Source organism: Aedes albopictus, chromosome 1, assembly GCF_035046485.1.
Source record: "Aedes albopictus strain Foshan chromosome 1, AalbF5, whole genome shotgun sequence".
Taxonomy (NCBI): domain Eukaryota; kingdom Metazoa; phylum Arthropoda; class Insecta; order Diptera; family Culicidae; genus Aedes; species Aedes albopictus.
This window is the reverse complement of record NC_085136.1, coordinates 138,020,232-138,035,594: the sequence shown is the minus strand read 5'-3', so window position 1 is coordinate 138,035,594 and position 15,363 is coordinate 138,020,232. Positions and strand designations below refer to the sequence as shown.

The window sequence follows — 15,363 nt, the reverse complement described above, 5'->3', positions numbered from 1 at the left end:
AAAATGTATAAGATTTTATTTTTATTTGTACACAGGCTTACCACGTTAGTAATTTGAAAGATCGACCGGATTTTCTTCTCGAAAATTTGAATTCAATTATTTAGATCATAAGTGTAGTATTTCTAAGTCAAATCAAAGTAAAATAGTTATGTTGTCATGATTAGATAAGGATAGGGGCTTGCTTTTTGTGATTGAATTAAGAAAAAACTTCAAGGATTTGTATTATATAAGTCATATTTGATTCTTCCCGGATATGTATCAATGAAATGGAATGTCGTAATAGGCTGAAATTTTGACTACTTATTTATCAAAGTTACTTCTCAGATCTGTGAAAATTTCAGCGGTGCACAAAACTGCATTTCAAAGATATTGTATTTCAAAAGTGTTTATGATGATTTCTAAAGCTCGTGTCAAACCTTCAAAAATTAATAAAATTCAAACTCATCTCAAAAAGTTTCTAGGGGTGCTCCAACAAATTTGAAAATGGCATTTTTCTACATTTTTCACGCGCTTTTATGCCCTACTAATGGGGTCTCTGATCACGGCAAAAGTTTTTTTTTTGTCGTACAGTGGTATAAGGGAGTAGAGATCAAAGTGGATAATGAAATGATAGATATGATAGAATTCGCTAGGTAGCGAACAAGTGTGAAAATTTATAGAAGGTGAAATTAGGCAAGTAGGCCATGTATTGAACGAATACATCGAATGCGTGAAACTTCTGCCGTGCGACCTGTGCTTTTAAACAGATCGGCTTGGTTGGTAGTTCATACCACCTTACCAAGACTGGCAAAAGTTTCAGGCACCCTATACATAGGCAGTCGGGTGCCTGAAACTTTTGCCAGTCTTGGTAAGGTGGTATGAACTACCAACCAAGCCGATCTGTTTAAAAGCACAGGTCGCACGGCAGAAGTTTCACGCATTCGATGTATTCGTTCAATACATGGCCTACTTGCCTAATTTTACCTTCTATAAATTTTCACACTTGTTCGCTACCTAGCGAATTCTATCATATCTATCATTTCATTATCCACTTTGATCTCTACTCCCTTATACTATGAGTAGAAAGAGACCGATATAGCCACAAATCATCAAATTATACATAAACAGGAATTCTATGAAAACTAACAATATGTTAAATGAAATCTTTGAATTTATATATTGTGGAAAAAATACAAGAACCAAAATAACTAGCTAATGCCAAAACTGATTTACATAGTAGATATATCATTTTTATCCTTTTTACACCATAACCATGAATACCAAGTACTACGGAGCTAATTTATTCGACTGATTAAGAGATATTAGACAAATGTGCTCATTCTGCGAATGGAGTGACGTGAGAAAAGTCGGAGTCGTATATCGAGGTGAGGAATCCCGTCTCGAATAAAGTGACTCGCCGTGTAAATCAAATGGAGAGTCACCTCATTCGAGTCGAGATTTCTCACCTCGATATATGACTCCGACTTTTCTCACGTCACTCCATTCGCAGAATGAATACAAAAGTGTATCTCGCTGATTTTCTTATCCATTTGTTAATCGATTGAAGATCTTTTGGTAGTTAACAAAAGATACAATATTCTAGAATATGTAAGCTATTTTTTTTAATTTCATACAAGATTCTAGAAGGTGTCTGGCATTTCTGGTGGTTTAGTCCATGATCCATGATGCTATTTTGAAAACCAATCCACTAGATGCCAAATCCACAATATTTTCTAGAACTTTTGGTCAGTCACACTAAATAAATTTGTTAAATACGAATAATACAACAATATTTTTAATAAGTGTAAGAAGGGTTCTGTTCACCATAGGTGGATTAAATCGGGTTTTTAGAATATGATTGTAATCACATTAGGTCAACCCAACTGCCAACTACTTGTTTCAATAGTGGAACTATTGATAAACAATCAAAAAACTGTCAATTTCTTGATTTTGCTTTGGCTGACCAAGCCATGTGGGAAATTACACTGTTAAAAAGACTTTGATGCTTTGGTAAAGCTATGTTCACTTAGAATCCGGAATCATGTCACATTTTCTAGTGGCGCTCTCAATGAACATAATCATCATTCTTTTGCAGCACTCTGATCATACACTAATCCTCTTTAAATGGTGAAAATTTCATCAATTTTCTTGCAACGAGTGAAAAGTTATTTCAGATTGAAGACAAGAGGAGGAAAAAAAATCTTGCACAAACACGTTGAAAATTTGGCGTGGTCAGGTACGACAGTCGCGAAAAATGTTAATATCGTCAAAACCATTATGTGTTATGTGCACAGATGTTGTTAACCATGGCATAAGGAAGCGTCCTCGGAAGAAAAAAGCTTGGGTTCATTGATAAATCTGCTTTGAATTTGAAGATTTGGCAAGAAGTTCGAACTCTGGGCATGGTTTTTTCGCAACAAGATGATGAGAACCAATTCATACAAGGATGACAGCTTAAAGAATCGCGTGCTGCTTTTCAAAAATGCACACAAGGGATATGTAGAGGTTTTACCTATTTTGATGAGCTGCCATGACAGCCGGAGACGTTCAGTGGTATCGTCACAGATGGGTAGTGTTTATCAACGAAAAAAAAAAACACTCAAATTTCGCGTTTTCTCAATTCACTGAATTGCCCCTCATTTCGCAATAAAAAAAAGTTTGGCAATTTTTCTTCGGAATCCTAGTCAGACTAGTCAAGGCACTCACGACACTGCATAGATGACCTGATTGTTGAACAAACGTGCGGAAGGGGTTGTTGCTAAAATTTACCACCGTTGTGCAGATTTTCAGAGAGGTCAACACTGAAAAAGTGAGAAAACGTGTGAAAAATAAAAATAAATAATTTCAATGATATTTTTTCATGAAAGTACAATAAATAACCTTTGTTTTGAGGGCTTCACCTTTTATGTTTGTTATTCCATCCCTAAGATATACGTGATTTTGTCATTCCGGATTCTAAATGAACATAGCTTTAGTCAAAAGAAGTTCGTCGTTACCTCATTCTCTGGGTGAATAAGACACATCGTGGGGCCTATCAACCGCTGGACGGAACATTGGTGATGTCCCCCAGGGTCGTAAGCTTGAAGTGTTTCGACAGGTAGCGATACATTTGCTCATACTCATCGTTGCTCGGACTTGCCATGAGTATGTCATCGACGTGCAGCAAAATGAACGACATCACTCTATCGACGTTCCGGATGTAGAGACACGGATCTACCTCGGGTGGTTCCTATCCAAGCCGCTTCAGTTTCTCCGATATCTTCTGGTTCCAGATGCGTCCCTCCTCCTGAGATCCGGTGTTATAGCCCTCGGTTGCTTCATATATGTTACGATGGGTAATAAGGCCGAGAATTATGACTCGTAACAAACAATAAGTTTATTAAAGCGAATATACAAATAAAGTACGAATTAAAATATACTAGACGCGCACGTTGCGGTACTTCTACTCGTGGTGAACGAACGATGACAGTCTCGGTATACGTGGCAGTTAGACCCGAGCCTTTGACAGTAGAAGGATAACAGAGTCGGCGCTAGGGGTGCCAACACCTCCCCTGTTTAATAAAGCTGATACGGCTCGTACCGAACTGGTGCGCGCCGCTGTCGGGACGATCTTCGCTGGATAACTTCCTCTAACTCAGGTTGCCTAACCGGAGTACGCAGTCGACGTCGTTGCTGATCAGGCTCCATCAAGCTACGCAAGAATTCCAACTGCAACTCGTCCAGTCCTTCAGGCTCCGCAGGCGGTTCAACTGTTTCTACTGCAGCACCGGAGCTAGATGGGTTCAAACTCCAAGTGTCGAGCAAGATCTCGAGCGGAACTTGAGGGCCGATAACCTCCGGCGGGCTGCTGCTAGTATCGTAGCGTTTTCGTAACTGGTTGCCGTGGCAGCGAATGAGCCGTTGTCGATCAGGTAGCCAAATGTTGTACATGACTTGCCCAATACGCTCCACTACTTCTCCTGGTACCCAGCTCCAATCGTTTCCGTGGTGTACTTGCGCGTACACTTTGTCCTTGACTTCGAAGCATTTCGTCTTAGCCCCATGTTTCTCGTTGTACTGGCTAGCTTGCTTGGAGTTGACATCCTTGTAGAACTTGCTTGGTGGTCTCATGAGCTCAAACGATGTTCGAAGCGGCTTGCCGAAAAGGATCTCGGCTGGTGATTTTCCTCCTGGTGCATTTCGGCTGGGTGTAGAGCGATAGCAGAGTAAGAAAGTATCTATGGCTTGTTCTAGATCTTCCCCTCCTGCTTGAATTTTCTTCATTGTTCTTTTGAAAGTATCGACGAATCTTTCTGCCAACCCATTGCTTTGGGGGTGGAAAGGCGCTGTTCTCAAGTGGGTGATACCGTTGGACTCGCAGAACCGTTCGAAAACGTCGCTGGTAAGCTGGGCCCCGTTGTCGGAGACTAGGACCTCCGGCATGCCGAATCGGCTGAAGATTTTGCGAAGAATTGCTATGGTGGCTTCTGATGTGATGCGCTTGGTTGGTACTACCTCCGGCCATTTGGAGAGTGAATCAACTAGCACAAGGTAGTAGGTATCGTTGACGGGTCCGGCAAAGTCCACGTGAACCCTCTGCCATGGTTTCTCGGGGACTGGCCAGGATTCCAATTTCGTTTTTGTGTCCGTCTTCGCTACAGCTGCGCATTCCTGACAGTTTCGGACCAAAGCAGTAATATGGTCGTCTATGTTTGGCCAATACACAAAAGTTCGCGCCAAGGATCTCATTCGATCGATCCCCGGGTGTCCTTTGTGTAGCTGATGAAGCACCTTCTGTTGGAGCTTCTTGGGAATGACAACTCGATCGCCGTACATCAGGACCTTTTGGGCTTCATACAGCGATTCCCGTCGAGCGAAAAACTGTTGTACGCCTGGATCTTCGGATGTTGCTTTACTTGGCCAACCTTTCCTGATGTAATTCCTCACCATGCGGAGGGTGTCGTCTTCGGATGTCGCCTCCGCTATCATTTTGTATGACACTGGTAGGTACTCGATAGATTGGCCGACGATGTTGCAGATAACCTTCTCGATTTCGATGGAAGCAATCACGAAATCCTCATCTGGCTTGATGTGAGAATTTATTAGTCGTGACAGAATGTCTGCGTGTCCGAAGTGATCCGTAGAAATGTACTCGATTTGGAAATCGTACAACAGCATAGTTAGGGCCCACCTTTGTAGGCGGTTGGCAGTGTAAGGGGGGATTCCTTGCTTGGAACCAAAAATAGCCACCAGCGGTTTATGGTCGGTCTGTAGGGTGAAGCGTCTTCCGTAGACCATTCGATGAAATTTGGTGACCGCGTAAACCAGCCCCAGTGCTTCTTTCTCGATTTGGCTGTATCGGGATTCAGCAGGGGTGAGGCTTCTGGAAGCATGGTACACTGCCTTTTCGGAGCCGTCTGGGAACCGATGAGCTATGCGGGCGCCAATGCCCACATTTGATGCGTCTGCTGATACAACTATGTCCATTCGGGGGTTATAGTGCGTCAGCATGAGTGGAAACTGCAAAATCTCCTTGAAACGATCGAATGACCGTTGGCACTCATCTGTCCATTCGAAACTGACTCCTTGCTTCAACAGTCCATCCAGCGGGTGACGAAGTTGTCGCATCTCCCGAATATACTTCCCGTAATAATTTATCGCACCTGAGTACGACCGCAGCGTCGGGACGTCGTTTGGCGGGGGCATGTTCACTATCGCTTTCACCTTTTCGGGATCAGGGCGGATGCCCTCCTTGTCCAGAAGTTGGCCCAGATAGTTCACCTGGCGCATGAAGAAACGGCATTTTTAAATTTTCACGGTGAATCCGTATTCCTGGAGGCGTTCTAGCACTTTGTACAGGTTCTTCCTATGCTCTTCTTCTGTGCGTCCCCCAACGAGGACGTCGTCGAGGTACGGACACGTGCAGTCTAGTCCGGCTAGCATCGCATCCATGATTTGTTGGAACGCTCCTGGGGCGCTCTTGATACCGGGTGACAACCGGTTAAACTGGTAGAGGCCCTTGTGAGTATTGATATTGATCAGCTTCCTACTTTCTTCATCCACCTGGACCTGGAGGTACGCATCGGATAAATCGATATGGCTAAACATTGTGCAGTTAGCCATTCGATTGAAGATATCCTCCGGAAGAGGCAGTGGATAATTGTTTGCCTCCAGTGCGTTGTTGAGTCCGGTGGAAAAATCGGCGCATATCCTGACAGTGCGGTCTGGTTTACGTACCACCACGATTGGTGCAGCCCAATCTGCGTACGTAATTGGCGTGATGATACCGTTGTCCTGGAGTCGCTTCAGTTCATCTTCCACAACGGCCTCCATATTGTACGAAACCGGTCGCTTTGGCTTGAACACCGGCCTGGCGTCCTTCTTGAGCGACAAGTGCACCTGCATTTTGGAGCATAACCCCAACTGGCCGGTGAAAACGGTCGGGAACTTGGACTTCAGTTCGGCGACTAGGTGGTCTTCTTGTTTGGTGTCCACCAGTTTGCAAAAGGACGAGAATGGTACGTCCCACAGCCCAAACTCATCGAGGAGGTCTGAGCCTAAAACGTTTAGAGAGAGATTAGAGCTACAGACGTAACAGTTACCTTCTCGTTGGTCGCCACTGATCGAAATGTTGGCACGGAACATGGCATCGATTCCCAGCTTGTCACCGGATGCTGTCTGCACTTCACAGTCCGGTGGCGATGTTTTGGGCGCTCCGATCTTGACCCAGTTCTGTCTGGATATGATGGTAATATCGGAGCCGGAATCTAGCTGGAGGTTGACCGGAACACCGTTGATGGTTGTCTCGACGTATCTCCGGCTGCGCGTGACATTTTTAACGACGACAATTTTCGTTGAATGCTTGTTCCAATTTCCTTGCTTTCCTTTTCCCGGCTTTGGCCGAGGCTTGAATGAAAAACAGCTGCAATAGCCTTCTTTGTGGCCCGTCCTACCGCAATCCCGGCACTTGTGATCCTTGAAGTTGCACTGGCTTGAAAAGTGCATGCCGCCACATGACCAACATGGCGTTTTCGGTGCTTGATCCTTCGCTCGGTTCGGTTTCTCCTTTCGATTCGGCTGCGTCCGAACGGCATTCGAGGCGACCACAGTTGACGAGGGTGGTTTTCCCCCAATGAGCACCGTGTCCCGCTTCAAATTGATGAGACTCTTACACTCTTCGACGATCTTCTCGAGGGTCATATCGCTGGTCTCGTTCATTCTGGATAGAAGGCGCATTCGGATGTCCGAATCCTTGGATGATTTCAGGCCACATACGAAGATAAGGCATTTGAATTGATCTTCCTTCAGTTCTTGGAGCTTGAAGTCAACACATGCCTTGTTTACTTTACACGAGTAGCTGATAAAATCCTCATCTTCGTCCTTCATCGTCTGAAGGCACTGATAACGTCGATGGAACGTAGAGACAGGTGTGCCAAAGATAATCTTCAATTTGGCGACGGTTTCCTCGAACGTAAACTCCTTCGACAGTTTGGGGAGGATGAATGACGTGTACCGTTCGTGCGCTGAGGGATTCAGTTTTCTCAATAACAACCGCACCTTCGCATCGTCCGCAAGCTGAGCGGCGTCCTTCTCAAAAAGGTCAGCATAACGCGAAAACCAGGCATCGAATGAACAACCTTTCTCAAGGTCATAGGCGAATTCAGTGATATTCGTCGCTAGGGAGTCCAAAATCAGTTCATTGCGATTTGCATTCTGGACGTTCCCTTGGATTGCCGACACCTGCTGCGATAACTGTGTCATCAGCGCCTGCTGATTGCTGAGTATCTGCAAGATCGTTTCCTTGAATGGCTGCTCTCCGCCGCCCGACATCGATGATTGTGCTTGAGGTGGTTGCGACTGCGACATGTTTCCCCCACGGCGGTTATTGTCTAAACTTTCGACGCGAAAATAGACACGACGCGAAAATTCCGCAGACTCGTCGCCACTTTGTTACGATGGGTAATAAGGCCGATAATTATGACTCGTAACAAACAATAACTTTATTAAAGCGAATATACAAATAAAGTACGAATTAAAATATACTAGACGCGCACGTTGCGGTACTTCTACTGAACGAACGATGACAGTCTCGGTATACGTGGCAGTTAGACCCGAGCCTTTGACAGTAGAAGGATAACAGAGTCGGCGCTAGGGGTGCCAACAATATACATAGATGGTCTCCGTGAGGTCCCCGTGCAATGTCTGCATGTAAGCACATGCAACGACATGGAACGACGACCAGCAATTGATGTGCTCCGTGATGTGCTTCTCGATGTCCTCGCCATCAGTGTCGACGCGAAGGTGGTGCGCTCGAAGTTTCTTCAGAGGCTCTCCCAGGCTTCCTTCGACGGCTTCGAGAAGACCAAGTACTTCTGGTTATCGTCGACCAGAAGACCAAGTGTATCTCTGGCCTTCTGATCTCTCTTCTTCCACGCTGCTACTACGGCTTCGTTCGCTTGCGTTTCTGCTGGGCAGATTCCGGTCAAGTACTCCCAGAGATTCTCAAGAATTACCAATAGCTCGATCTTGAATTTCCAGTTAGAATAGTTGCTTCCGTTCAGGCAGGTTACGCCCTATGTTTCCAGTGAGATCATCTCGCCTTCGAAAAAACTCCCGAATGCGACTAACTTTCGAACAATGATGAAAAATGTTCACTTTGTTGACTGATTACTATGGAGACCCTTGTGAACCATAACCTATTGGGAGGTATGGAGCAGAGTAAAACGCGTCCAGTCAGTTTGAGCGCTTGGTAACTTACTTACTTACTTGCTTTCAGTCCTGGGCACCCACGGTGGTGCAGAGAGCCGAATTGAAAGATTCCATCCTAGGCGATTGCCAGCCATCGCCTTGACCTGTAGCCAGGTTAAATTTCTGTCGACTTGCTTGATTTCGTTATTGTGGCTGCGCCGCCATGAGCCTCTGGGTCTGCCTCTGCTGCGATGTCCTGCTGGGTTCCAGTCTAACGCTTGTTTGCAGATTTCGTTTCCGCCCCTGCGTAGAGTGTGGCCGACCCACCTCCACTTTCGCTCCCGCTTTTGATGACATCGAGAATGGAACTCCACGTTGGAGATCCAATTGTGAGGCCACCATGCACGAATTATAGCAAGATCATCGAGCTTGAACTGCCTATCAGAGTGCCGTTGAGCTAGGAAAATCATCAACCAGTTCGAATTAATTTATGTACTCTATGGCAATGGGTTGCCACAGCTATCCTCTATTTGGTTCACGGTCAATCGCACCAACCAGGATTTCATCGATTACGATGAGGAATAGTAGCGGTGATGGTATACATCCTTGCCTCACTCCAGCAACGACCCGCATGGGATCGGACAAAACACCGTTGTGCAGTACGCTGCACAAAAATGCTCTGTACTGTGCTTCAATCAGGCCGATGATTTTCTCAGGGACACCCTTGCGCCTGAGGGCTTCCCACATGTTTTCGTGATTAAGACGGTCGAAAGCTTTCTCGTAATCAATAAACACCAGGTACAGAGACTCTTGGAATTCATTGATTTGCTCCAGAATGATACGGAGCGTGACAATATGGTCCACACAGGATCGTCCGGCTCGGAATCCTGCTTGTTGCCGTCGGAGAGTGGCGTCAATCTTCTCCTGTATCCGGTTAAGGATCACTTTGCAGAGAACTTTGAGAACAATACACAGTAACATGATGCCCCGCCAATTATCGCATACAGTCAGGTCCACCCACGCTCTTTTGTCCCGTCTACATGAGCGTTTCACTTCCTTCTCGAGAGCCGAATAGCGCTGACGAGCTACGGCTTTGGCTCCTCGTGTTTTCGCTCGCTCTATCGCGGCTTTGGCGTTCCTTCGCTCTGCTATCTTCCTCCAGGTATCATCTGTGATCCACTGCTTTCTTCGAGTGCGTAGCTCACCCAAATTATTCTCACCGGTGGCGATGAAGGCGTTCTTGATGGCGCTCCATTGATCGTCTACGCTTCCACCTTCTGGAATATTTGCAGCACGGTTCTTTAGTTCCTCGACGAAGGATCTTTTCAGTAGGCGAGAGTATTTGACCCGACGCCAATCTGTGTTACCCAAAGTTCGGCCAACGGACTTCGCTCAGTCCTAGAATCTCAAGCTTCATACGACATGCCTCCTTGACTAGTTGTGCCAGTTTACCCTGCTGGGCTAGGGTTAATACATTCCAAGTTCCAGTTCTTGTCCGTTGTTTCGCGCTAAAAGTCGTTGCCGTTGAATCAGTTCGTAATCTTTCATTTTCGGTTTCAGTAACGGTTTTTTGGGTTTCGGAAACAGTAGGTTGTTGGCCTAAGGTCCCCTATCCACCGTGGTGGGGCTGCCACCTTAGGTATAGCAGCTTCCGGTGGAGGAGCATTTCATACTCAGCCGCTGGATGGTAGAACAGTTGCAGTTTGAGCCGCACCTCCTTGGTAAACAGACGCTCGAGACGTACCTCCTCAATCTAGCTGAAGTCAGAAGGACAACTGTGCCCAGGCTGCACTACCAGCTAAGCACACAACTCTTAGCTGGCGGTCTTTGTCATCGCTTGACCCGTGGAAGCATGAGGTAGGAACTTGTGAGAACCAGAGCTATGTTGGACGCTTTCTTTCTCAATTCACCGTTTTGCGATTGACAACTAATGAACATTTATTAAGTGACAAAATCATAGCTAACTTAGTTATCTATAAGGTTGCTTCCGTTCTTGATGTTGCTAAGCATCGGCATCGCTTCAGCTTTACGTAGTCTTTCGACTACAGAAGTACTCTATGTTTTCATATTTCAACACCCTAAATCTTTTTTTTTTCTTGAATTTCTGTATTGTGTTGTATTTACACATGGGACTTCCAGTATTGAGTCCAATTTTCCGTTCATTTCGCTTTAAAAAATATTTTTTTATGAGAAAGCTTTATATCTATAAGCTTTATAGATCTAGTTTAGAATTCCACTAGGTACGTCTGATCTACGTATCAATCGCAGTTTGTCTTCTTGAGGTTCCTAAATGCAGTGAACATCTGCTTCAATTGAAGATAATGTTTTTATGATCAGGTAGAGAAGTCTCATCTGTGACATGTCTGTTTGTGAACTTTCAAAGATTACAGCATTGCTCAGCGTTAAATCCAAGACCTCTTGTTGGATTGCATTTGAAAGAAAAAATATAGGTTTATCGCCTTTTATTGCGTATGTCTATATTGTTTGATGACTCTACAGTAAGGTGGCCCACACTTATATGAAAAACAAAAATTTCTAAAAATGTCAAGTCTTACCTCCTGAATTAGTTGCTTTGGACTCCCAGAAGCTACGTTCAAAATTTGAGCGAAATCGGTTGAGCCTAAGGGGGCGCTCAAAACGCTTGAAGTTTATATGGGAAAACTTGGTCAAATGTATGCAGAAATTTTAAGTTTTCGAATTTTGCCGCTAGGTGGCGCTGTAAGCGGTCAATAATCAAACCCTTTGGTATTATTGTAGGTGACTATATGCCAAACAACTTTGTCAAAGACCGCAAAGTGATCCAAGGAAAAGTGAGGATAAACTTTATTGTTATTTTTCCAATACATGTAAAGGAATAATATCAATAATGAAATCTCATTACTTTGCCTCACTTTGCCTAGGGTTTAACTTTTTTCACAGCCGTCGGTGCATTTCGCAGTCTTCGACAAAGTTCTCTGGCATATAGTCACCTACAATAATACCAAAGGGTTTGATCATTGAACGCTTACAGCTCCACCTAGCGGCAAAATTCGAAAACTTAAAATTTCTACATACATTTGGCCAAGTTTTCCCATACAAACTTCAAGCGTTTTGAGCGCCCCCTTAGGCTCAACCGATTTTGCTCAAATTTTGAACGTAGCTTCTGGGAGTCCAAAACAACTGATTTAGGAGGTAAGACTTGGTATTTTTCGAAATTTTTGTTTTTCATATAAGTGTGGGCCACCCTACTCTACAGTGACTCACATCCACAGGTATCCGTACTATCTTACACTGGTGATGTTCATTGGCGTCACAACAAACGGTTTGCTGTTTCCAGAGTTTATGTCCCGTCTGATAAGCTCTGTCCTAAGGAAGCCTTTACACATTTTACGACGTAAAACAAAAGTTCTAGGAGAGTCAAGTTATGTACTCATAATAAAATATAATTACAACCTTTTTCTTCTTCTTGGCGTAACGTCTCCATTGGGACGAAGCCTGCTTCTCAGTTTACTTTCAAATCATTAAGTTTTCCGAAATACTACAAGTTTACGAATTGTGACGTTATTTATGAACGTCATAAGGAAAGCGTTTTATAACTTGTGAGTACCTATTTAAAATATCTGCCAAATTAAAATTACAATTACAATTACAATTAAGGCTTGAAGTTGAAAATGAATCACAATTTTACCGATTTTGGCAACTCGCCTCGTGTTGTCAAAATTGGTAAGAAACTGTAAGAAATTAATCCAAGATTGCCTTGGTGATCGCAACGTTTAATCAGCATAATCATCGGTTCACGCTGTTAAGTGATTCCCTCTATTGCCTATTTGTTTTGAAATATTTTACGATCAAATAATAAATAACATTCCATGAGTTTTTCGGGATTTCAAGATTTTCCTCTCCCCCCTCTGTCATGCTATTGTCCCATACCTGCACATATCGTTACACCAACCTAGAACCACAGCCCACCTCGCCCTCCTCCAAATTTCGATGTAATTTGTGAACGTTTCCAAAAGTTAATGATTTTTAATCAGCATAAGTTCAATAATCCTTGATATTTACATTTTCTAATAATTTAAGCAAATAATATGCACAAGGTCAATCTTGCTGCATTTAAATATTAAGTAGGCTAAAGATCGCACAATTTCATCCATCAACCATCCACACACAAACACACGCTGCTGCGAAGCGATGCGCGAGTGAAGACGATGACGAAGGCTACGCCCTGCCCGGCCCGTATGCCTACTTGGATCGAACCCGTCGTCGCATACAAAAAAAAAAAATATAAACATGCTGCGTGCGGTCGAGCGAGCGAGCGATCCATTGCAGCAAGCCGTCCAGTAACAACGAACAACAGCGCAAGTGAAACATGTAGAGCAGCCTCCCTCGACCAGCGAGCGGGTGCTCATCAAACCATGAACAGTGGAAAAGTGCGAAAAATGCACCGCCGCGAGAAAATCCATCGAAATCCGCGGCCCATCATCACACCGCCGTTTTATGTCTTACCTTCTGCCGAGCGCTACGGCTGCTGCTGGGGGCCTTCGTCGCTTCAATTAGCGTCGATCGGGCGGGCGCGGTGCTGATGACCGTAATTCACTTTTTTCTCCTTTTCCTCTGCGATGGCCAGATTATCAGGCCTCCAATCAGCAGCAGCAATCCGTACGGAAAACGCTGGTGGTTCAGCCAGCGCTGTTATTCAACTGTTTTTGGAAAATAGAGAAAATGAAGGAAAATTTGCAGTTCGATTTCGGAAGTATACTATAGGTACACAGGGGACGTTTGTGAGTGGTTTCTCGGTGGCGTAGGCCACAACATAATTCAGATTTATGCGATTTTGATTAGTTGTACTTACCCAAAGTGCATTATAGCATTGTTTATTAGCATTTTTCGATAACAGAATGATAACGAGTAATTATTTCTTTTTAATTTGAACTACAGACACAACGACTGCACAATCTGTGCACAACACTAAACACTACTCGACGAACCGAACGCAACGTAAACACTGAACCGAGTTTTCTTTCGGAGCAGTATAGTGTTGCCAGTTCACAAATTTTATGCAAGAATGAAAGCTCGCATCCGTCAGCTGTCATCGACGAAAGCTCAACTGACAGCATTTATACACGGAGAAAAATCAAACTAGTTTGAAGCAAGGTTTGAAGCAGAGAAGTTGTTATAGAGAAGCGCGAAGAGGATTTAGGTTATGTTTATTTACATCACGCCCAACAACAATCAATTTTTGCGGTGAACAAAATTATATTTTCGCGTGCGTGTTAGTTTGATCTGCCCATAAGATGTCAAGCATACAAGTGACGTCATGCTTTGCACTAACACACTTTCATGTGCTTTCATGTTGCGCTTTGATTCCCATGTTTTTCTATTTCCTTGAATTTGCTCGATTGGGACCGCGTTTGACGGTTCAATTGGAACCTTTGGTTTCAGTCTTCGCGCATCTCTTTAACAACTTCTCTGGTTTGAAGCAGCCCACACACCAAAAATTCGATTGAGGTTTTCAGCAAAATGTTGCTAAATTTTGCCGAGCTGAAGGTTTCAGGAAAAAATTGGTTGAAATTCAGCAAAATTTGCTGTTTTTTTTCAATAAACTCTGCTGATCACCAGTAACGTTTTGCTGAAATGCAGCAAACTATGCTGAAAGTTCAGCAAACCATTTTGCTGGACCCTTCAGCTCGGCAAAATTCAGCAAAATATTGCTGAAAGCGTTTGGTGTGCAAATTTTGGTGTACGTTCAAAGTCTGAATTCGGCAGCGGTCTGTGAAGTTTATTTTGAGCAAAACATTGCAGAACTGAGAAATTTGCAGTCGATAGCACGATGGCCAAATCTATCCTCGAGTCTATCCTAGAACGCACTGGAACCTCAACTAGAACGTCAAACTTTAGATCCTTATTACTTGTCTTCGCCCTATTCATGCATTTCATCCAAAATTTTTCGCAAAACTCCATCGCAGATCTGTTGTTTCAAAGGATTTGCAACCTACAACTTCGTTTTTGATGTCATCGAAATGCCTTTGAAACGGTCTGAACCCCGTCATCATAGACTAATTTGAAGACCTCGATGTACCAAAGAAAACCATTAAATTTTCAGTGTCCAGCCTGAAGTTTGATGAATTTTAAATTTAATAAAGGGAGGGACGAAATCAGGACAAATCCTCGGACAAATCTTCGAAGCAAACTTATCAATCCATTCTTCGGAATATTCCAAAATATCAGGGGCAGAAGCATTATAATTTCTCAATTACGAGCAACAACAACAACAACAACAGACCACAACTTAGACAAAGAGGTTTCAGAATCAAGATTTTCGACAAAATTTCTCCAATAATTTCTCTTTTTTTGAATTTGGTGACTCTAATGAACTGAGCTTTACTTTTACAATATAAAATATAATGCTCCCTGGAACCCGACCGATGTAAAGTTTTGAACGCCAGAGATTTATTTTGCATTGCCACAGTACAAACATTATCCCACCAAAACGAAGGATTTTTATTTTTAAAGGAATTCAAATTATATTTCTGCACCGGGTAGCACCACCGCAAAAACGAAAACGACATAAGCACAGACAAACAGACGTAACACCTTGAACGATTTTCATGGAAATCCATCGCCTAGTTCACACTACCATCACCTGGTGGAAAAGTTGCACGAATCACTGTGTTGTGCAGTATCGTCAACAGAAGGCGCGTGTGTGAAACGTCAAACGCATAGAAAAACGATGCGCGC

At 43.8% G+C, this 15,363-nt stretch overlaps 3 protein-coding genes across 3 annotated transcripts in view; all 3 read right to left on the bottom strand.

Moving 5' to 3' along the window:
- Positions 1 to 13,636, bottom strand: part of LOC109432375 (uncharacterized) — a 31,602-nt gene extending 17,966 nt beyond the window's left edge. Inside the window, exons 1-2 of the mRNA XM_019708732.3 lie at positions 13,478 to 13,636; positions 13,132 to 13,325 (exon numbers count right to left, since the gene is read on the bottom strand). The gene's annotated coding sequence lies outside the window, so the exon portion shown is untranslated. The remainder of the gene's footprint in view (positions 1 to 13,131; positions 13,326 to 13,477) is intronic.
- On the bottom strand, positions 3,535 to 5,748 carry LOC134289539 (uncharacterized protein K02A2.6-like). The gene has a single exon (XM_062855489.1). The coding sequence runs from the start codon at positions 5,746 to 5,748 to the stop codon at positions 3,535 to 3,537; it is 2,214 nt and encodes a 737-aa protein (XP_062711473.1).
- Positions 5,764 to 7,824, bottom strand: LOC134289537 (uncharacterized protein K02A2.6-like). The gene is made up of 2 exons (XM_062855484.1): positions 6,561 to 7,824; positions 5,764 to 6,515 (listed from the first exon to the last, which is right to left on the bottom strand). Exons 1-2 carry the CDS (start codon positions 7,822 to 7,824, stop codon positions 5,764 to 5,766), a joined length of 2,016 nt encoding a protein of 671 aa, XP_062711468.1.
- Positions 13,637 to 15,363: the final 1,727 nt, after the last annotated feature.

Bases quoted from the DNA above. Each gene is read 5' to 3' on its own strand.
- LOC134289539 (XM_062855489.1), bottom strand. From the start codon at position 5,748: ATGCGCCAGGTGAACTATCTGGGCCAACTTCTGGACAAGGAGGGCATC.
- LOC134289537 (XM_062855484.1), bottom strand. From the start codon at position 7,824: ATGTCGCAGTCGCAACCACCTCAAGCACAATCATCGATGTCGGGCGGC. The intron at 6,516-6,560 runs GTAACTGTTACG...TAAACGTTTTAG, and splicing joins CAGTGGCGACCAACGAGAAG to GCTCAGACCTCCTCGATGAG.